Here is a 21,960-nt window from a genome sequence, read left to right on the forward strand (position 1 = left end):
TGCTACCTTGTACCCATCTCACCTCCCAAATAATTTTCACTATAGCCATAAGTTCATCAATACAATGCTTTCAACCTAAAGCTAAAACTACAAAGGTCAACCCTTCTTACATCATACCTGTTGAACTGCTGACTTGGGAACGGCTTTCCGTTTCTGCAGCTTTTTCTCCATTCCCTTGTGTAGTCGAATATATGCCCCTTCATTAACAGAACGTTGTCGAAGCCTGCTTCTATAAGTATCATCATCAGGGCCAAAGTCTGTCTTTGCTGTTGATGCAACTAGATTTTCCTGATCTTTTAAAGGTTGGTCAACTTTCTGCCTATGTTTTGGAATGTCTTCAGCACAAATATCCTCAGCTGATATATCATTTCCCATACCACTATCCTCTGGCGAGCTACTAATTACATTCTCTTTTGAAAGTTTAGGGTGTATATTAGAAACTGTGTTATTTTCTCTGTTGTTTGAAGTTTCTAGTTCTGTCTGGTTGTTTTTTGTTATTAAATCAACAGACTCCATTTCAGGATGGGAATCAGCTATACATCCTACTGATGACAGGGCAGATTCAGCCTCTGAAGAAACCTGGGGCTCAGGCTGTCGTCCTACCTCTCCATTCTGCTCAGCTTCTGGCAATTCTCCATTTACCAGTAGTACAATTTCACAATCCCCAAGTTCAGTAGATAAACTTGTTGTGGTTCCCTCACTGCTAGCAACAGGAGGTGCTGTACCTCCATTCTGTACTCGTAAGTCCTGGGTGGATGCAACTGTTTGTACTTCGCCCTTCTTATATACTGTTAGCTGCTTCTCTTCCATTAGCTTATGTACACTTTCACAAATCTCTAAGACTTCTGACATGAAAAGATGACGAGCTAAGATGGCTACATCAGCCATGCTACAGAAATCAAAACTTAGTACAGAAGTATAGGCAAATTCCAGTAAAGGAAGGAAGCTGGCCTTACAAAAACCTGTATGAATACAAAGAAGGTAAAGACAAAAAAGTCAATTATCAATGAAACAATACAGAATTATGACAATATAAAATATAATTCAAAGGCAAATATGACCATTTGTTCTGCAACTAATCATCCCTGGATTTGCATTTTGTTCTGGTTTCTTATTAAACCTTGACTAACTCATTTGTATGAGCTAAGTCTCAGTACCTAATATAGAAAATAGTATCAGACTTACTACCTCAAGAGTTGCTGTAAGGCAGTCATTTTCAAACTGTACTCCTTAGAACCCTGGGGATTCCTCAAATTCCCCTCAAGAAACAGCTGCTGGAGGATGGAGGGTTAAAAAAAAAGAGGAAGACAGGTGAGTGGCAGGGTTCAACCAACCTGTCCCCTAATCTCACTTCAGTAAATATAGCTGTACTTCCAAGTAATAGTGGTACATATAAAAATGTGATTGAACAAAGTATTCTATGACTAAAAGTAAAGTAAAAAAACAATACCTAAGGGAGAGGTTAGCAACATTTTTCTGTTAAGAGTAAGATAATAAACATTGCAGGCCATGAGATGTCTGCTAAAACTGCTCAGCTCTGCCACTGTAGCTGGAAAGCAGGTATACACCAATGGACGCAGCTGTGTTCCAATACAACCTTCTTTACAAAAGCGGAAGGAGGGGAAGAGTGGTCCTTGGGCTGTAGTTTGCCTATACCAGGTCTAAGGAATGAAATAATTACTATACACATGAGGTATTACATTCTTCTGCGGGAAAACAAGGTCAGTTTCTTTTCTAAAATTCTCAGTGATTCACTTTCAAAAGCCATTGTTAATTCTTAATATTCACATGAATCAAAAATCAGAAAAAAGATTACACAGTGATAATTCCATAACCAGAATGATTAAGAATTTGTATAGCTCTCCAGAATTTCATTATACAGCCAAGCCAATATTTTTATTTATTTATTTATTTTTGTTTATTTTTTGAGATGGAGTCTTGCTCTGTGGCCAGGCTAGAGTGCAGTGGCGAAATCTTGGCTCACTGCAACCTCCCAACTCCCAGGTTCAAGCAATTCTCCTGTCTCAGCCTCCGGAGTAGGTGTGACTACAGGCACACGCCACCATGCCCAGCTAATTTTTGTATTTTTAGTAGAGATGGGGTTTCACCATATTGGCCAGGATGGTCTCTATCTCTTGACCTTGTGATAAGCCTGCCTCGGCCTCCCAAAAGTGCTGGGATTACAGGCGTGAGCCACCGCACTCGGCTTTCTTTTTTTATTTAGGTACTTTGAGACAGGCCCTTGCTCTGTCATCCAGGCTGAAGCGCAGTGGATTGACCACAGCTCACTGTAACCTTGACCTCCCAGGCTCAAGCAGTCCTTCTGCTTCAGCCACCTAAGTAGCAGGGCAGGCGTGCACCTGGTTATTTTTATATTTTGAAGAGATGGAGGTCTCCCCATGTTGTCTCAGCTGATCTTGACCTCCTGGCCTGAAGGGATACTCCTGCCTTGGCATCTCAAAGTCCTTGGATTACAGGTGTGAGCCACTACACCTAGACGGAGGCAAATATTCTAATTCCGCCTTCTCACACTAGGTGTCATATTACACATACTTTTCTGCACTTTGCTTTTCTCATACAATAATTTATCTTAGAGATTTTTAAATATACAATTGAGAGCCATATTTGCTGTAATTTTCAGTTCTGACTCAAGGTATGTAAAGTGTGGTATTTTATGCAAAAGAACCCACGAAGGATGAACAAACATACAGAGAAGCCTTAAACTGTGAGATGTTAGGACTCAGGCTGAAAAAAACTGAGGGGACTCCCCACCAACATTATCATTATGGTGAATTCAGCCATTCCTAGGAAAGCTAATTCTTTTGTTTGTTTGTTTGTTTGAGACGGAGTTTCGCTCTTGTTGCCCAGGCTGGAGTGCAATGGCGTGATCTTGGCTCACCGCAACCTCTGCCTCCCATTTGTTGGTAGAAATGTAAATTAGTACACCAGGATGAAAAACACTATAGAAGTGCCTCAAAAAACTAAAAATATAACTACTATATGATCCAGCAATCCCACTACTGGGTATCTACCCAAAGAAAAGAAATTGTATCAAAGAGATACCTGCACCCCACGTTTACTGCAGCACTACTCACAATAGCCAAGAAATGAAATCAACCTACATGTTCATCAACAGATGAATGGAAAAAATGTGGTAAATATGCACAGTGGAATACTATTCAGCCATAAAAAAGAATGAAATCCTGTCATTTGCAGCAACATGATAAACCTGGAGGACATCATGCTAAGTCAGTCAAGGACAGAAAGATAAATACCAAATGTCCTCACTCATATGGGGGAGCTAAAAAAAAACTTAGATCATACAAGTAGAGAGAAGAGCTATGGTTATTAGAAGATGGGCAGGGTGACAGGAGGGGAGTATAGGAGGAGGTTGATTAATAGATACAAAATTACAGCTAGATAGATAGAAGGAACAACTTCTAGTGTTCTATAGCACCGCAGGGTATAGAGTTAACAACAGTTTATGGTATATGTTAAAAAAGCTACAAGAAGCCTGGCACAGTGGCTCACCCCCTGTAATATCAGTGCTTTGAGAGGGTGAGGCAGGAGGACTCCAGGAGTTCAAGGCCAGCCTGGGCAACAAAGTGAGACTCCATCTCTATAAACAAATGAAAAAATTAGTTGGACAAGGTGGTGTGCACCTGTGGTCCCACCTACACGGGAGGCCAAAGCAGGAAAATTGCTTGAGCCCAAAAGTTGCTTGAGCCCATGACTGCACCACTGCACTCTAGCCTAGGGTGACAGAATAAGATTCTGTCAAAAAAAAAAAAAAAAAAGGGCTGAAAGAATTTTGAATGTTTTCAACACAAAGAAAGGTAAATGTTTGAGGTGATAGGTATATCCTAATTACCCTCATTTGATCATTACTAATTGCATACATGTACCAAAATATCATTTTGTACACCATAAATATGTACAACTATTACATGTCAACTAAAAATAAAAGGAGCGAGCCTCTCTGAGCCTATTCTGTTTCAGGGACTATCTGAAAATAAATAAAAGGGAAAAATCATTAAGAGGGCAAATTTTGTTTTTTTTTTACAATTTGAAAACTTTATAAAAATATCCTCTCAAATGAAATGAACAATTATAACAGAAGGAAAAATTATGGTGAGGACTTCAAAATCCAGGGGTACGGCAGACTAAGATACCGTAAATGACACACTTATGATAAAATTTTTTTTTGTGTGGCTAAGACAGGGTCTTGCTCTGTTGCCCAGGCTGGAGTGCAGTGGTGTGGTCTCAGCTCACTGCAACCTCCGCCTCCTGGGATCAAGTGATCCTCCTACCTCAGCCTCCAAAGTAGCTGGGACTACAGGCATGTGACACCATGCCTGGCTAATTTTTGTAAATTTTGGTAGCCACAGGGTTTCACGATGTTGTCCGGGATGGTCTTGAACTTCTGAGCTCAAGCAATCCACCTGCCTCAAAGCTTTGGGAATACTGGCGTGAGCCACTGTGCCCAGCCTTATCTACTTAATATTTAAATCAAACATATTTTTAAAATAATGCCTATTTCACCTATGATTGGCTTACATAATACTTGCTGAACAATATACAAAAATATGCATATGGAATGAAGACTAAATGATGTATTATGTTGGAATATTAGGATGCTGTGCCATAGTTTTTTTCAGGCAGACATTTCATTTGCTATAAACTGCTGAGAAACCAGAAAAGAGCAACACTCATGCTTTCAGATGCATGAAATATAGGGAAAAAATTCCAAAGCAAACATATCAAAAGAATAACCTGTGATGGGTTTTTATATTCAGATGGCTCAGTGTAAGACGTATTTTCTCCTTTGAGTCACCAAACCCAGAAAAAAAAAAAAATACCACTAATCTAGAATGTAATGCCAACTCTAAGCTCCAAAAAGTTTTTGCTCATATGTACACCCCCTGAGCCTAGGCTAGTTCTTTGTATGCAGTGGATGCTTAATAAATATTTATTTATATAGAGAAAGCTATTAGTGCTTTTTTTTTTTTTTGAGACGGAGTTTTGCTCTTGTCGCCCAGGCTGGAGTGCAATGGTGTGATCTCAGCTCACCGCAACATCCACCTCCCAGGTTCAAGCGATTCTCCTGCCTCAGCCTCCCAAGTAGCTGGGATTACAGGCATGCGCCACCGTGCCCAACTAATTTTGCATTTTTAGTAGAGACAGGGTTTCTCCATGTTGATCAGGCTGGTCTCAAACCCATGACCTCAGGTGATCCGCCTGCCTCAGCCTCCCAAAGTGCTGGGATTACAGGCAGGAGCCACTGCGCCTGGCCGTTATTATTGCTTTCTATAAATATAAAGCCACTGCTAAGGAAAAATGTATCTTCCCAGAAGAGGTAGGACTAAAAACAATAAAGCATAAAAGGATAAGTGGTTAAATAATTAAGAATTTACATACCTGGAAAAAGTCACTTTTTTGTTTCAAAAAGGAAAAAATATTTCAAAGTGATTTAAGTAATTCAAAAGTTACAGCAAGTTTTATATGATGAGAAAATGTATAAATAATGCTACCTATAATTCTTCCTAAATTTTCATTTGATGACTCATAAGCCAATATATAAATTCTAGTGAAGCCAAAAGAAAGTTGAACTATTTATTTACAATAATGATACAAACAAAAAACAAACCTGGAATTTTGACTTTTCTATATTGATAATTTGATTATTGAACTTAATAAACTCTAAGGATTAATCTTTAAAAACCAAAAGACTTATAAAATACTCTATAATTACATGTCCCACAAAATAAGACATAAACAGTCAATTTTTATTTGCTTTTTATTTTTAGAGGCAGGGTCTTGTTATATTGCCCAGTCTGGAGAGCAGTGGGTATTCACAGGTACAATGACACACCACAGCCTGGAACTCCTGACCTTAAGCGATCCTCACATCCCAGCCTCCCAAGTAGGTGGGACTACAGGCGTGCACCACCACACCTAGCTTAAACAATCAATTTTTAAATAACATATTCATTTAATGTAATAATTTTGTTGCACTTATGGATTTCACTCAAACTGTTTTTAACAGTTTAAATCCTATAAATTCTTTTTCTGCTATAATTGTCTCACTTAAGACGTAGTGAAAGGAAATGACACCCTTTTCCATAACTCTACCACAGAAATCTTGCTGAAAAGAACCTTTTCAGTACAGCTTAGTCTACTGTTGTCAGTGGGCTTCTCTTACTTTGGCATAAAGTCCGTGTGTGGAAGACATACATATCCCCCTCTTCTAGAATGTCATTACAAACAAAAAGCAAGAGTAATACAAAACCCTTACCAGAAAGATCCACCACAGCCTCATGACTGGAAACAGCTCCTTTCTCGATAAAAAGATCTCGAAAATACTCGCTATTTGCTGACAAAACAGATTTATGAGCTTTGTACTCTTCTCCTTCAATTAACAAAGTAACATCACAGAACTGGTTGGAAAGTCTCTGTTCGTTCAGCTGTTTTAAGACAGCCTGACAATGTTTTGGAGAAGAACGTTTTACCACTCCTTTGGTGTCAACCTGTCAAAATAAGTTTGAGAGCAGAAGTAATATATTACCTGTATTTTTTACCCTTAACAAGCTTTAAAACAAGACACATTACATATTACCTTTTACCAGGTATGAATAATTTGATATTTTCTTTGTTACCTATGTATTTAAATAAAAAGATATGTTGTCCTATCCTATTTTCTGCCATGTTCATTCTACCTCACCTAATGAAAATCTGTATCTCACTTCTGGCTGCCTCTTCTTACTAATCAGAAATATGATGATGTATGAAACTGATGCAGGTGAAAAACAAAGACCTGGCCAGATTAATTTTACCTTGGGGCATAAACTCAGAGACTGCTTCCAGAAATGTAAATCTGTCTACTTGTACCAATATATCATCACAAAAGAAGGGAGGGAGGATAATTAACAACAAACCAACAGGTAATTATTAAGTTCATTCTGAAAAAATAACAGGAACATTTATGATAAATGAAGAGGCAGTTCAGCTTATATAACAACACAGTACACTGCCATTTTGTCTTATTCAATAAGCAGTCTTAGTGGTTTGAGAAAAATAAGTCACCAAGGCTGCAAATACTAGTACACTAGTTACAAATCTTAAAGCTGACTGGAGAGTACCACTTACAAACACAAGTTCATGTTTGGATACTGGCTTCTTTTTTGCAGGCTTGGATGCTGTAGTTGGAGATGAAGTAAAGTTGCTCAGGTCATCTTCCGACTCATTACTTTCTTCTCCAGATTCAAGGTCTAGTCCCAATTCTTCCAACATTTCTGAAACATCTGATATTGGACGGGATCGATCTAGTTTCTCCTGGCATTTGCTACACTGTTTAATGTAATCTTTGACTTGCTTCAATATACCTACAATGAAAATATTAACAAGTCAAATTTAATACTGTTAACTGAAAACAGAATATATTATTTAGTCTGTGCACATTAACACATTTCAGTACATATGTGCAGACATTCATGTCCCATAAAATATGTAGAGTTTATTAGAATGTAAAATATACTTTTTTCCCAAAAAATATAAAGTTATAAATGATGTTCTCCTGCTGAGGTAATTTTTTTTATTTATTCCCAGTTATTTGTTTCTCTAATCATAAGATGACTATATAGCTCCACCCATTTTCATGTGAGTTGCAATGTTTTCATGCAAGAGGAACTATATGAAACTGCCAATATTCACCTGTTTTTGACCTACACAAATTAACAATTTAGGGCATGATGGCGCACACCTGTAATCCCAGCTACTCTGGAGGCTGAGGCAGGAGACTCACTTATAACCCGGGAGGCGGAGGTTGCAGTGAGCTGAGATTGTGCCACTGCACTCCAGCCTGGGCAACAGACCAAGACTCTGTCTCAAAACAAAACCAAACAAATTAACAATTTAATATGGCTCAAGCTAATACTTCTCCACCCCAGTGACATTAGGCTTGACCGTGTGATTTGATTTGCACACATGTGATGTGTACCATATCTGAACAGAACCTTAAGAGGTACTGAGTATTTTGCACCAGTTCTCTGATCTTTGTCCCCTCTCACAAAGAACAGCAATGTCCCAGAGGGATGTTGTTCTTAAACCTGAGTTTCAGATGAAAAAAGCTGAAACCAATCTGTAGCCTGGAACAGGACTACTACAAAACTTGTAATGAAAGTTTAAAATAAATCTTTTGTTTTTGAAAGTTATGAGATTTTAGGGTTGTGTGAAATAATAGCATACACAACAATCTAACAAAAGTTGATTATATACAAGCCACTCACAAAAGATTTTGAATTTCAACTTCCAGCTCCCAGCATGCTAGGGTAGGGGTGAGGAGGCAGGGACAAGGCTTTATGTATATGTACACACATCCCACTATCATCCTTGTAAGAGAACAATTAATTCCCATTCTATACAAGAGGAAAATAAAGCCCTAAGAGGTATGTAGCTTGTCCAAAGTCACATCTAGTAAAATGGCAGAGCTAGGCCTCCAGAAGTCATGGGATTTTCGGTATATTATTCTACTTACACAAGAGCACGCTTGTCCATTCCTAGGGCAGAAAGTTACCCCCAAATCTTCAAATAAGTACAAATGAAAAGGTTATGAGGTAAAATGATAGAGGTATAGAGAATATTCCTGAAAAGTGTTTTAAAATGTCGAATTATACAAAGCTCCTTACACTTTTTTTTTTTGAAATGGAGTCTCTCTCTGTTGCCCAGGCTGGAGTGCAGTGGTGGGATCCCAGATCACTGCAACCTCCGCCTCCTGGGTTCAAGTGATACTCCCACCTCAGCCTCCCGAGTAGCTGGGATTACAGGCGCCCGCCACCACACCTGGCTAATTTTTTGTATTTTTAGTAGAGATGGGGTTTCACTATTTTTGCCAGGCTGGTCTCAAACTCCTGACCTCAAGTGATCTGCCCGCCTTGGCCTCCCAAAGTGCTGGGATGACGGGCATGAGCCACCTTGCCTGGCCACCAAGTTCCTTATACTTTCAATCTTCAAATAGTATTCAAGCAATATTTTCCAAATTGTATTATGTCCCACACTGATTATAAAAGTATACACTGAAGTCATAAATTCAGAAAAACTTTAGCTATATGCAATTGACATTTATTATTAGAACCTCTGACTTCTACGGTGAAGAAACCTGTTTAACCTAGGAATTTGTCAAATTTATGGATTCACAGAGACTTTTTTTTTTTTTTGCAGAACATAAACAATGGGGCTTGGGGCGTGGCTCACACACTTTGGGAGGCTGAGGTGGGCGGATCATTTGAGGTAAGAAGTTCGAGACAAGCCTGGCCAACAGAGCAAAACACAAAAATTAGCTAGGTGTGGAGGCACGCGCCTGTAGTCCCAGCTACTCCGGAGGCTGAGGCACCAGAATCACGTGAGCCTGGGAGGCGAAGGCTGCAGTGAGCCGAGATCGCGCCACTGTGCTCCGGCCTGGGTGACAGAACAAGACTCTGTCTCAAAGAAAAAAAGAGAAGAAAAGAAAGAAAGGAACAATGGGTTCGAGTTAAATATAACTTTATCAAAAAAGCATTTATATGAGTGTAGATTTAGAGACCAAAAGAGGTTGTATTGGCCGGGCGCTGTGGCTTACACCTGTAATCCCAGCACTTTGGGAGGTCGAGGTGAGCAGATCACCTGAGCTCAGGAGTTCGAGCCCAGCCTGGCCAACATGGTGAAACCCCGTCGCTATTAAAAATAGAAAAATTAGCTGGGCGTGGTGTAATCCCAGCTACTCTGGAGACTGAGGCACCAGAATCGCTTGAACCCGGGAGGTGGAGTTGCAGCGAGCCGATATCGCGCCACTGCACTCCAGCCTGGGCAACAGAGTGACTCTGTCTCAATAAATAAATAAATAAATAAATAAATAAATAAATAAACATCGTCTCAGGTTTTTGCCTTTTAAGACACTGCACACTAAAAATTAAAAAAAAAAAACAACTGGATTAGAATCACTCACAGATAATGAACTTAGAAAAAGAAAAATTCTGAACACAAAATACCACATAACACTGGGTTAAGAAAAGTGTGAGATCACAAAGGTCAGCTGTGTGACTTTTGTTGTGTTATTTAACATCCTAGTGCTTTTAGTTTTTTCATCTGTAAAACAGATAGAGGCTGAAAAGGGAGGATCATCTGAGCCTAGGAGGTCGAGGCTACAGTGAGCTGTGATCGTTGTCACTGCACCAAGCAAGACCCCCTACACTCTGTCTCCAAAAAAGGGAGATAAGTATTAAGGTTTTATGAAGGTTAAATAAATGTCAAGGGCTAACGACTACATCCTGCATATACAAGCTTGATCAATGTTACCTATAGTTACAATTATCATCTTTAACAAATCCTGAAGTATTAAATCTGAGACATTTGTTCAACAAACTAATGTCTACCCAAACCCATCCAAACAAAATGCACTGATTACTTCATTACCTCATAATTTAATCTTCGCATTTGTCTGTCCTTACAGGAATTTAATTCAGATATTGGTTTAAAGTGGAAAATAAATGGAAAAATTTGATTATCCAATAGTTCGTAAACGAATAAACTTGATGATGTTTATAAACCGAAAAGAACTTTGGAAACTATTCAGTAATTTCGTTATTCACAGACGAAGTAACCAAGATTTGAATGAAATAACTTTTCTGTAGCCATATTGGAGAGTGACAGCACTGTTCCTAACAAAATTTCTTAAATGGGACTATAAACTATTAACTAATTCTGACAGTTTGAATATTCATTAACTGTGGAGAGTGAAGATGGTTAAGAAGCCAAGGACACTTGCTCTCCTCCCCTACAACTGGTTCCCAAGGAGTCAAGTAACTTCAGAGCTGTATTTTTTGACAATCAAAAAGTCACAGTAATCGTACCTTTTCTGTGTATATACAATGCTACACAGTTCCCAAACGCGTTTTTCACATCATTAGGGGAAAGATTATTAAAACATTCAGAGTTACGAATATCAAGCTGGGCGCCGTGGCTCATGCCTGAAATCCCAACACTTTGGGAGGCCGAGGCGGGAGGATGGCTTGAGGCCAGATGGAGTCCAGCTTGGGGAACGAGGCGAGACCCGTGTCTACTCAAACACCCCGCCCCCGCAAAACCAAACAACAAAAGCAGTAACTGATATCTTTTACATTTACTTCTAGTTCTTAAAAAAAAAAAACGCTCAAGGCGATTTCTCAATCACTCCTTATCACTTCTGCAAATAATTGTATTATTCCTTATTTACGCAGCAGCGGCAAAATTTGAGGAACACTAGCGAATGTGTCCAGAGCAGCTCATACTCGCTCGCCAAAACCCAAGCGCAGCACTAAAGAAACGGGAGACCCGGCTTCGGGTGACTCGTCCCTCCCTCCAAACGTCAGCACAGTCGAAAACGTGCACCCCGCAGCCTCCACTGCCGCGAGCCACACGCCACCTCCAGAGGGCCGGGGCCTCAGCCTCAAGGGGCCGCCCAAGGAGGCGGACCTGGCGCAGCCCAGGCGTCCGGCCCCTCCCCGCGGCTGGCCCGGCCTCCGGGGAAGCCCCCTTGGTCCCACCCAGGGCCAGGGCCCGCCCCCAGCTTCGCCGGCCTCCTTCCTGTGGGAAGTGCGGCTCCTTTCGCGTCCCCCACCCTCTCGGCTCCGCCTGGCAGCAGCTCCGCCGCCCAGAGGCGTCCGAGACCCTCCGACTCGTGGGTGCGCAAATAGGCCTCGCCAGCGAGCCTTGCCCAGGCAACGAGTCGCCAGCCCGCCCCCTCGCCGCGGGCTAGGTCTCACCTCGCCACCAGTACGTCTTGGACAGGTAGTGCCAGGTCTGATGCCGGGTGTGGTGAGTGCCGCCGGGACCCAGGTGCGCCGCCTCGATGAGGTCCCGGCGTCGCTCCGGCTGCAGCACCACCTCCAGCTCCGCGAAGGTCTTGCGGTGCCGCTGCCGCCGCTGGTAATACAGAGTCCCGCCGCGCACCACGTAGCAGGCGGCAGCTTTTCGGATTTTACGCTTGACATTGCCCTCGGTGCCCGGCGCGTACGGCTCGCGCTCGTTCGTCAGGTAACGCAGGATGGCCCGGTAGCTTTCCTCGCTTGACATCGCGGACCGCCGCTCCCTGAGGGCGCCTGTCAGGGACAGGTGAGGAAAACGGCCCACTACCTACGGGCGGCTGCAGGAGGAGCGGCGGCACCGTAGGGAGAAACGGCTGCGCCTTTGGCGAGCGCTCTTCGACGGTTCCCTTAGTCCGAAGGAAAAGCGGGCGAGTTGGTAACCAGGGGGAACTGCACTTCTCCAGCGCGCGGGATCCGCTGGCGACTGACAAAATGGCTGCTGCACCACCGGAAGTGACGCAAGGCAAGGGCGGGGACTGAGCCCTGATTGGAGCGCACTCTCGTTTTCTGGCTTGATGGAGCCGATCCAGTGACGTCAGGACTGCGGGTGGACATTTTGGAAGCGGGTAGACCCTTCACTGCAGTTCGAGGGGGTCTTTAAGCAGACATCTTAAGTCCTGGCAGTTTCTCTTTTCATTTTTCCCTTTTCCACGCTTTCTAAGGAGCCACGTGTAGGGGGAGCTGGTGGACAGTTGAGAGTTCATCCGAAACATCCAGAGGGTTAGGAGTCCGTTTTTACGTTTGAGACTCCCGACATCATAAAAGCATATTTTCAGGCTTCTGGAAAAATATTAGTCTCTTGACACGGGACCAGAGACAGCCCATTCACATGGAAATTTAGAGTCCAGTTAACAGTTATAAAATTTTCAGTGCCTCCCTCAGTGATGAGTTACTGTTTCTAAACTTGCACCTGCTAGCTCCAGACTACTCAAGGAAGAGTCGAGATTTTTCTGGAATTATCAGCATTTATAGTCAATCTTATTGCGAGTGGAAAAGGGGGTCGGTAACACTATTTTAAAGCTTTATTTACATATATTTTTACACAAACGTAGGGGAAAAGGTTCTCCATTTTGCACCAAATATATATGAGGGTGCAAGAAGGGGAGCGGACTTGAGCTGCGTCTCCCAGTGCGTGCTGAGGATGCTAATACAGGTATTTAGCTGGTAATCCCGGAGCAGCGACCCCGGTCACCCTTTCCTGGGACGAATCTGCAGCGCTCACAGGAGCCCAGGGCTGACATCCCTCCTCGGGGACTGGGGTTGGACACTGTCGCCGCTTTGCTAAAGCCAGAGACATTTCAGGCCGAGGGCTCCAGCTGTAGACACGGCCTAGTACACTTCTCCACCGGGGGGTCTGTAGTCTCTGGGTGAGGCCCTTTTGACGCTCCTAGAAGTAGCTGACGGGCAGACAGGTGAATACAGTAGGCTCGAAAACAGAATCATAACAGCCAGCCTCTGGTGTTAGGGGCGTGTTTTTGTGTGTGTGCACACGCAGTAATTCCCGGATGGCCCGGACATCCTTGAAAGATTCCAGGTGCGGGGACATGAGCTCTCAAGGCCCAGAAGAAAAAAGAAACTACAGGCTTGGGATCTACTTAGTTGCTGAGTTTGCCACTATAGCTCAAAGGAGGAATTTAAAAATGGAGATGCACCTCTTTCCCCCATGGGGTGGGGCAGTGAGAGCAGAAGACCAAATGCACCCTCTGCGAACCCAGGAGGCTGGTCTACGTGTCAGGCCAACCCCTCTCTCCTGTCATACTGTCTTTAAATATTTTGGCCGGGCGCGGTGACTCACGCCTGTAATCCCAGCACTTTGGGAGGCCGAGGCGGGCAAATCACGAGGTCAGGAGATGGAGACCATCCTGGCTAACATGGTGAACCCCCGTCTCTACTGGGCCTGAAGTCCCAGCTACTCGGGAGGCTGAGGCAGGAGAATCGCTTGAACCCGGGAAGCAGAGGTTGTAGCGAGCCGAGATTGTGCCACTGCATTCCAGCCTGGGTGACAGAGGGAGACTCCGTCTCAAAACAATAAAAAAACTAAACATTTTAAGTTAATTGATATTTAATATTAAACATTTAATATATTAAGTGAATACATTCAAATCTGCAAACAATACAGCTAGGTTGTAGAAGAGTTAAAAAAATCCCTCCACTCAGTTTTTGCCAAAACACCATCTGTAAGCACTGAGAAGCCTACTGATGCACGCATTATCCTTTGGGCCAATAGAAACAAACGTTTTAATAAAATGCTTTCCCAGTGGTCAAATTGTCTTCCTGAGTAAAGCTAAACTTGCTGTAGTGAGAACAGGTAGTGTTTATTTCTAGCTTCTTCTGGGTCCCAGGTTACCTAAGACCCAAGGGTAATGACAATGGGCAGCTCCACTTTATTAAAAGCCAACTTTTAGCCCAGACATTTTATTCTCCAAAAATTAGCAAGCATAGCTTTACATTCAAGTTGGGTATAATGACTTTATTTTCCCAGTAATTCCCTAAATAAAACATTATTACAAAAAATGACTCTTCCCAGTGCAAAATCTTAACATTTTGCTTTTATGAGCAAAAGCCTGTGTTTTACATTTTTTTTTTTTTTGAGACAGAGTCTCGCTGTCGCCCAGTTGGAGTGCAGCGGCGCGATCTCGGCTCACTGCAGGCTCCGTCCCCCGGGGTTCACACCATTCTCCTGCCTCAGCCTCCCAAATAGCTGGGACTACAGGCGCCCGCCACCACGTCCGGCTAATTTTTTGTATTTTTAGTAGAGATGGGGTTTCACCGTGTTAGCCAGGATGGTCTCGATCTCCTGACCTCGTGATCCGCCCACCTCGGCCTCCCAAAGTGCTGGGATTACAGGCGTGAGCCCCCGCGCCCGGCCTACACATTTCTTATATTGATTTTAGTTTACATTTTCAGGTTCTCAAAAGGACTTACTCATTTTACCTGTTAACACTTGGACGTCTGAATGTAACATGCACTAGAAAAAAAAAATTCATCACCTTGGATAGGATAGTGATGGAGGAAAATGTTGACATTGACTATATACCCTCACCTAGTATTCTGTGTAAAATCATGTTTCCCTGAAGAAGACTCTGATTTGTCCAGTTGCATCCTTGCAACTTGGCACAGGTTGGCAGGTAAAAATGACCTTTCTGTAGAAGTAGAAGCCTTATTCTTCACATGTAAGTTTTGATTACTACTATTTTATCACATCTTAAATATATAAATCTCAGGCTGGGCGTGGTGGTGCACGCCTGTAATCCCAGCACTTTGGGAGGCTAAGGCAGGCAGATCACCTGAGGTCGGGAGTTCGAGCCCAGCCTGCCCATGAAGAAACCATGCCTCTACTAAAAATACAAAATTAGCCAGGCATGGTGGCACATGCCTGTAATCCCAGCTACTTGGGAGGCTGAGGCAGGATATCGCTTGAACCCAGGAGGCAGAGGTTGCGGTGAGCCGAGATTGTGCCATTGCACTCCAGCCTGGGCAACAAGAGAGACTCTATCTCAAAATCTCTTGAGTATCAGTTTATTCAGACATTTTTGTAATTTAACACAGCTCTGGCATGCCCCCAGCTCAACAAACTACTCTGGGAATTTAGCTAAGGATACTCTTTATTCAAGCAGTAGTGCTTTTCATTTAGACATTACTTTCTGAAAGCAAGAGTAGATTAATACAGCTGAGAGTTTTTAGCACCTTCAACTCAGCTATTAGCAAATGGTAGGCGAGATACCAATGACTACAAGCAAACCAATATAAACTACATTTGCCTATCATGGGAAAAGGTAATTTAACAAGAAAATAATTTTAAAAGTACTTTTGTTTTTTGATACAGGGTCTTGCTGTCACCCAGGCTAGAGTGCAGTGGCACGATTTCAGCTCACTGCAGCCTTGACCTCCCTGGCTCAAGCGATCCTTCCACCTTCCACACTCCCAGCTTCCCAGCTGGGACTATATACACTCTCCACCATGCCTGGCTCACTTTTGAATGTTTTTGTAGAGATGGGGTTTCGCCATGTCACTCAGGCTGGTCTTGAACTCCTGAGCTCAAGTGATCACCTGGCTTTGGTCTTACAAATGCTGGGATTACAGGCGTGAGCCACTGCACCAGCAACATCCTAATACTTACAGCAATGTAACCAAAAAGTTAAGGCAATTAAGTTTTTGTAATGTGCCCTATACACCCCAGCCAAGCCAAGATAGCATCTGACCTTACCCATCTTACATTATTTTGCTTAACCTCTCTCCAACAAAGAAGTTCACTTTATAGGATGCATTATTCCTGAGCAATAGACTTTTTAATAAAATACCTACGTCTTACATTCTTTATTAGGTCACCTATGACCGTGTAAAGTCCAACATGCCTGTTACAAGAAAAAAAAAAAATCCAGCACAACCTGGAGTTATAATCCAGTCTTTATTTAAAAATCTAATCTGCCAGTTTAGCGTTTTCCACCAACTCGGGGAGCTGAAACTTTCACAGGCTTCACAATCTTTTGCTTAGGTGCTGCCTTTGTAGGTGCCTGTAAAAAGATAACATGATATTACTCCACAAAACTTTTGTTACCCTATTATTACCCATCTCTCACATCCAGATTGTTTATGTAGCTTAGATCACTTTCTTAGTAATTTAACTGCATTCCTAATGCCAATCTTTTAATGTGACTACCCTTAAATATTTAAAGCCCATCTTTACAATGAAAGACAAAGACTAAGATACCATCACAGACTGGAGGAAATGAGACACAACCAAGTGCAGTGTAGGATCCTGAAATGCATCCTGACAGAAACTCACAGAAAAGATCTCAGTAACAGTACAGTGTTTACTCAGCTTTTCTCAATGTTATCAATGTAGATAACCATAATAACTTTCAAAACCAGGCATGGTGCAGGGGCTCATCCCAACACTTCGGGGCGCTAAAGCAGGTGGATCGCTTGAGCTCAGGAGTTTGAGGCCAGCCTGGGCAACATGGCGAAACCATCTCAACTAAAATACCTATTAGCTGGGTGTGGTAGTGCTTGCCTGTAGTCCCAGCTACTTAGGGGCCTGAGTCAGGAGGATCACTTGAGCCCAGGAGGTTGAGGCTGCAGCAAGCCGTGATTGTGCCACTGCACTCCAGCTGGGCTACAGAGTGAGGCCCTGTGTTGAAGGGGGAAAAAACAAAAAACAAAAAAAAAAGCCAACCTTTATTTTTCCCAGTTCCTAACAGTAACACATGATTTGGCTTATGGAGAGGACCACCTCTCTGGAGACCTGAACCATTGGCCAAGTAATTGGCTACAAACATCATTTCCAATTGAGCCTTGCATTCAATACCTTAAAACTGTGAAACTTTCATTTATCACAATTTAGACTGAAAATTAATTTTCCAGCCGGGCTCAGTGGCTCACACTTGTAATCCCAGCACTTTGGGAGGCTGAGGTGGGCAGATCACCTGAGGTCAAGAGTTCAAGACCAGCCTGTCCGACATGGTGAAACCCTGTCTCTACTTAAGAAAAAAAAAAAAAAAATACAAAAATTAGCCGGGCGTGATGGCGCGCACCTGTACTCCCAGCTACTCAGGAGGCTGAGGCAGGAGTATCACTTGAACCCGGGAGGCAGAGGTTGCAGTGAGCCGAGATCAGATCACGCCACTGCACCCCATCCTGGGCAACAGAGCAAAACTCCGTCTCAAAAAAAGAAAATTTTCCTGTTGTATTGTTCAAGAAAGTAAAGAAACCCCATAATTACCTTAGCAGCAGCCATTGCAGTCTTTTTAGATGCTTGCTTAGCCTTTTTTGCTTCCTTAGCAGCCCTGTGGGGTAAAAGTAACTTAAGGCAAAAGCACTTTACTCCTTAGTGGTACAACTTATTATTAGAGTTAGACTGTACTGGACAAGTACAATGACCATATTCCTTCCTTCCCCACCTCCATTTATTTGTAGGCTAAATCCAAAGAATTTGTCAATAATTTTCATTAGCCACCAACTCAGCTTAACATATATTAGACTATATGGTAACTTTAATTACTGAAGACCCAAACCTAAAATCCATCCGAATAGGTAAAATGCTCATAATGAAAGCATTCCTCACCTGATAGCTTGTTCTCGTTGAGCCTTTCTAACTTCAGGTTTCTGATTCCTCTTGGCCATTATATCAGCAAGAGATGCACCAGTAATGGCCCTCTGGAATTTGACTGCTCGGCGGGTTCTTTTCTTTTGAATTTCTTCCTGCAAAACAAAGATGAGGGGCACACTTAGGAACCTTCCTTCAAGAATTTAGAGGGAGGAAAAATTAAGTCTTTTAAGACAGGGCAAATGAAGTATTTTAAGATTCATATTCAACAAAAAATAATTCATATATTTGAAATAAAACATGTTTTCCACTTATGGATTAAGCCCTCTATTACAAATCCTAGCCATTTTTTTACTACCTTAAAAAGACACACAAAAAATTGAACTCTAAGGAAAATGGTTATTCCATGAACTGCATAGTAGTATAAATGAAGACTGTTTATACTTTTAATAATTTACTTATTGAAAAAAATTATCATATTCCGCTTTTTTAACTCAAAGGACTGTCACTAGGAGAAATAAATTAAGACAATGATTTGACAGGAGAGCCACCAAATGTTAGGTAGGATTTGTCTGAGAAGGTATTGTGGAATCTAACACTTTCTGTAGATTACTGGAAATCTATACTACAGTGTTTATGAGAAAAAGATCTTGCAGTGCACCTTTAAGTCAAGAACAAAGTATATTCAAAAAGTTGTTTATTAAGGCACTGACATGCAAAATTACCTTAAAAACTTTTAACAAAAATAAGGCACATTGGTGGTTTACAGACATCCTAATTTTAAACTTTTTAGAAAGATGAAATCTTATTGTTTCTACAGTAAAATGGCAGTTTTTCTACAGTAAATGGCAGTATTTACCTTGTCTCAAACGAACACTATATTCTTGTCTCAAACGAACACTTACACATTTTTTTTTACTGTGGTAAAAATGTAAAGTTGACAATTTTAACCTTTTGGTTTTTCTTTTTTCTTTTTTTTTTTTTTTTAAGACTCAGCCTTGCTCTGTTGCCCAGGCTGGAGTGCAGTGGCATGATCTTGGCTCACTGCAACCTCCGCCTCCACCTCCGGGGTTCAAGCAATTCTGCCTCAGCCTCCTGAGTAGCTGGGATCACAGGTAACCGCCACCACGCCCGGCTAATTTTTGTATTTTTAGTAGAAACCGGGTTCCACCATGTTGCCCAGGCTGGTCTCTAACTCCTGAGCTCAGGCAATCTGTCCGCCTTGGCCTCCCCAAGTGGTAGAATTACAGGCGTGAGCCACCATCCCCAGCCTGTTTTCTATTTTTTTAAGTAGAAACTGGGGTCTTCACTACTATGTTGCCAGGTTGGTTTCAAACTCCTGGGCTCAAGCTCAAGGGATCCTCTTGCCTGGGCCTCCCAAAGTGCTGGAATTACAGGCGTGAGGCACTGCACTAGGCCCATTTTAACTTTTTCTTTTAAATGGAGCCTCACCCTGTCACCCAGGGTGGAGTGCAGTGGCACAATCCCAGCTCACTGCAACCCCCACTTCCTGGGTTCAAGCTATTCTCCTGCCTCAGCCTCCCAAGTAGCTGGGACTACAGGCACCTGCCACCATGTCCGGCTAATTTTTTTTTGTATTTTTAGTAGAGACGGGGTTTCACTCTGTGGGCCAGGCTGTTCTTGAACTCCTGACCTGGTGATCCACTCGTCTCGGCCTCCCAAAGTGCTGGGATTACAGGCATGTGAGCCACCATGCCCAGCCTCATTTTAACTTTTTAAATTATAATTTAGCTGTGCAGGATGGCTTGTGCCTGTAATGCCAGTACTTTGGGTGGCCAAGGCAGGAGGATTACTTGAGCCCAAGAATCTGAGATGAAATTGGGCAACATCGCAAAGATTTCTGTCTCCTCAAAATATATTTAAAAAATAGCTGGGCCATGGTGGCATGTGCCTGTGGACCACGGGGTAGGCGGAGGTGGGAGGATCACTTGAGCCCATAAGGTTGAGGTGGAGTGAGCTGTGATCCTGCCACTGCTCTCCAGCCTGAGCAACAGAGAACCTGTCTCAAAAAAAAAAAAAAAAAAAAAGTATAGTGGCCTTATGTACATTCATAGCGCTGTGTAGCTATCACCATTATCCATCTAAATAACTTTTTTTTTTTTAAAGGTCTCCTATGTTGCCTCAAACAATCCTCCCACCTTGGCCTCCGGAGGAGCCAGAGTACAGCCGCTGCCACCAAGCCCGGATTTGCTATGACACTGATGTACAAGTTATAGAGTCCCTACTTTCAACTGTTTTAGGGTATAACTTAGAAGTGGAACTGCTGGGATAATTTTTATGTTTACCCTTTTGAGAAAACACCAAATGGTTTTTCACAGCTGTTGCATATTTAGCAATGCACAAAGGTTCCAATTTCTCCCCATCCTCACCAACACCTGTAATTCCTGTTTTTTTTTTCTGAATAGTCACCCTAATAGGTGTGTCATATCCATTTTTAAGTTTCTCCTTCCTCTGAACTTTCAACATATTTTATGTCTGATGGCATTTATTTCTCACAATACCTAGAAAAGTCCTTCATCCAGAAGGTGTTCAGTAAGTATTCCCAAGCCTCCTGAACACTAGTCCTAACATGGCACTCAAACTTTTTCTCATGTATAACCCAGCTAAAAGGACACTTAACAAGGACCAGAAAAACCACTGTTTTTCTAGTGAATGAACTAGTGTATGGTGGACTGGTTCATGGTCCACTGGCTATGTTAGGACTAATCCTGTAAATATTGCAATCAAAACCAAATTATGGTAACTTCTCAATTTCCTCCCACTGGAAAACTAAGCCCTTCCACCCTGCCCTATAACGCAAAGGTGCTTAACGTAATTTATCTGACTTTAAAATTTCAACTCGGTATTGCTGCTAGCCTAAAATATATAGAGACAGTTTATAATATCTTTTTCATTTCGCTGACGCTTTACAGTTTAAGAGCTCTTTCGCATACAGTCTGATTTAATTTTACAGAGCAGAAAACCAACGTTCAGAGAGCTTAGACAACTTAAGAGATAGCCCCCAACATCAAGGCGTATTCCACTTACCGACTGTCCCTTTTTGTGCTTCCTTCTGTAGAGGACAGTCCAGTTTATCTGCCGAGGATTCCTCTTGGAAAGGAAAGCCGACTCGCATTTCGCATTAAGAAACTGGAAAACCTAGAGTGACAAATGCAAAGGAATTACTATTTAACTATACAAAGTACAAGAGGCTGAGTAAGCTTGGAATCCTTAGAAGATCAATATGCTAGTTCTGGCTTATCATTTTACAAAACTGAGGCCCACAAGGACCAAAAGGCTGTCACATAACTGGCAGGTAACTGTGTCACACTGTGAAGGTCCTTGCGTTTAGTCTTTTCTCGAGAGCAGGAAATCTAAGCTCATAGCAAAGGACAGGGTGGTACGTCCTTCTGGGAAGCATTCTGCTCTTGTCCTTCCCAGGATTCCAAGGGGTACCTCCGTACCTCAGTTATTTCCCTTACACCGGGACATCAGTTACATAAACCCCTCCTGATGTCCGACCTGGCTCACAAGAAATAATCAACACTGGTTCACTTAGAGGTTTCTGGTCCTAACGACCAGTCCACAGAGCGTCCACGAAGACTTCCAGAGGCCAGTGGTGAGGTGGGGAATAAACCCGCCTAAACCGAATTAAACCAGCCTTTCCTCCTCGGAGTACAAGAAGGTAGGTGAAGCCGACGCGGCTTTTTACCTTCCCGTCGGTCCTGGCGTAGCGCCTCCCGTGTCCGGGGTAGATCTTGTACCCGCTAAAACTGCACAGCTCGACCCTGCAACAAAAAGTGAAAGTCCATCAGGGAGGGTGTCTACAGCCATGCCAGGGACGACAGAGAGGCGTTCTGCCCGAGGATGCAAGCGGATTGGGAACCACTGGTCATGCTTACTTCATGGCGACAGCTCCACGGAAAGACAAAAGATGGCGAAAAGAAAGAGAGAATCATGGGAAGAGACCTTATAAGGTCGCTGCGGGGATGGGGACCGGAAATCTCCTCCCCAATATCCTTCGATGTTCCTGGCCCT

At 42.7% G+C, this 21,960-nt stretch overlaps 2 protein-coding genes across 2 annotated transcripts in view; both read right to left on the reverse strand.

Moving 5' to 3' along the window:
- Nucleotides 1-14,133, reverse strand: part of ZBTB11 (zinc finger and BTB domain containing 11) — a 29,512-nt gene extending 15,379 nt beyond the window's left edge. Inside the window, exons 1-4 of the mRNA XM_516629.7 lie at nucleotides 11,775-14,133; nucleotides 7,147-7,382; nucleotides 6,296-6,527; nucleotides 118-962 (exon numbers count right to left, since the gene is read on the reverse strand). Of these exons, the coding sequence (XP_516629.2) occupies nucleotides 118-962; nucleotides 6,296-6,527; nucleotides 7,147-7,382; nucleotides 11,775-12,084 (1,623 nt within the window). The 5' untranslated portion in view covers nucleotides 12,085-14,133. The remainder of the gene's footprint in view (nucleotides 1-117; nucleotides 963-6,295; nucleotides 6,528-7,146; nucleotides 7,383-11,774) is intronic.
- A 2,132-nt stretch (nucleotides 14,134-16,265) lies between these two features.
- On the reverse strand, nucleotides 16,266-21,955 carry RPL24 (ribosomal protein L24). Its single transcript, XM_009446072.4, has 6 exons — nucleotides 21,825-21,955; nucleotides 21,635-21,710; nucleotides 20,971-21,081; nucleotides 17,941-18,077; nucleotides 17,599-17,662; nucleotides 16,266-16,390 (listed from the first exon to the last, which is right to left on the reverse strand). Exons 1-6 carry the CDS (start codon nucleotides 21,827-21,829, stop codon nucleotides 16,310-16,312), a joined length of 474 nt encoding a protein of 157 aa, XP_009444347.1. The 5' UTR covers nucleotides 21,830-21,955; the 3' UTR covers nucleotides 16,266-16,309.
- Nucleotides 21,956-21,960: the final 5 nt, after the last annotated feature.

The sequence above is a fragment of the Pan troglodytes genome, chromosome 2, assembly GCF_028858775.2.
Source record: "Pan troglodytes isolate AG18354 chromosome 2, NHGRI_mPanTro3-v2.0_pri, whole genome shotgun sequence".
Taxonomy (NCBI): Eukaryota; Metazoa; Chordata; class Mammalia; order Primates; family Hominidae; genus Pan; species Pan troglodytes.

Coding starts and splice junctions, on each gene's coding strand:
- RPL24 (XM_009446072.4), bottom strand. Junction 21,082..21,634: donor ACGCCAGGACCGACGGGAAG/GTAAAAAGCCGC, acceptor TTGTCACTCTAG/GTTTTCCAGTTTCTTAATGC. Junction 18,078..20,970: donor AGCACAAAAAGGGACAGTCG/GTAAGTGGAATA, acceptor TTTGTTTTGCAG/GAAGAAATTCAAAAGAAAAG.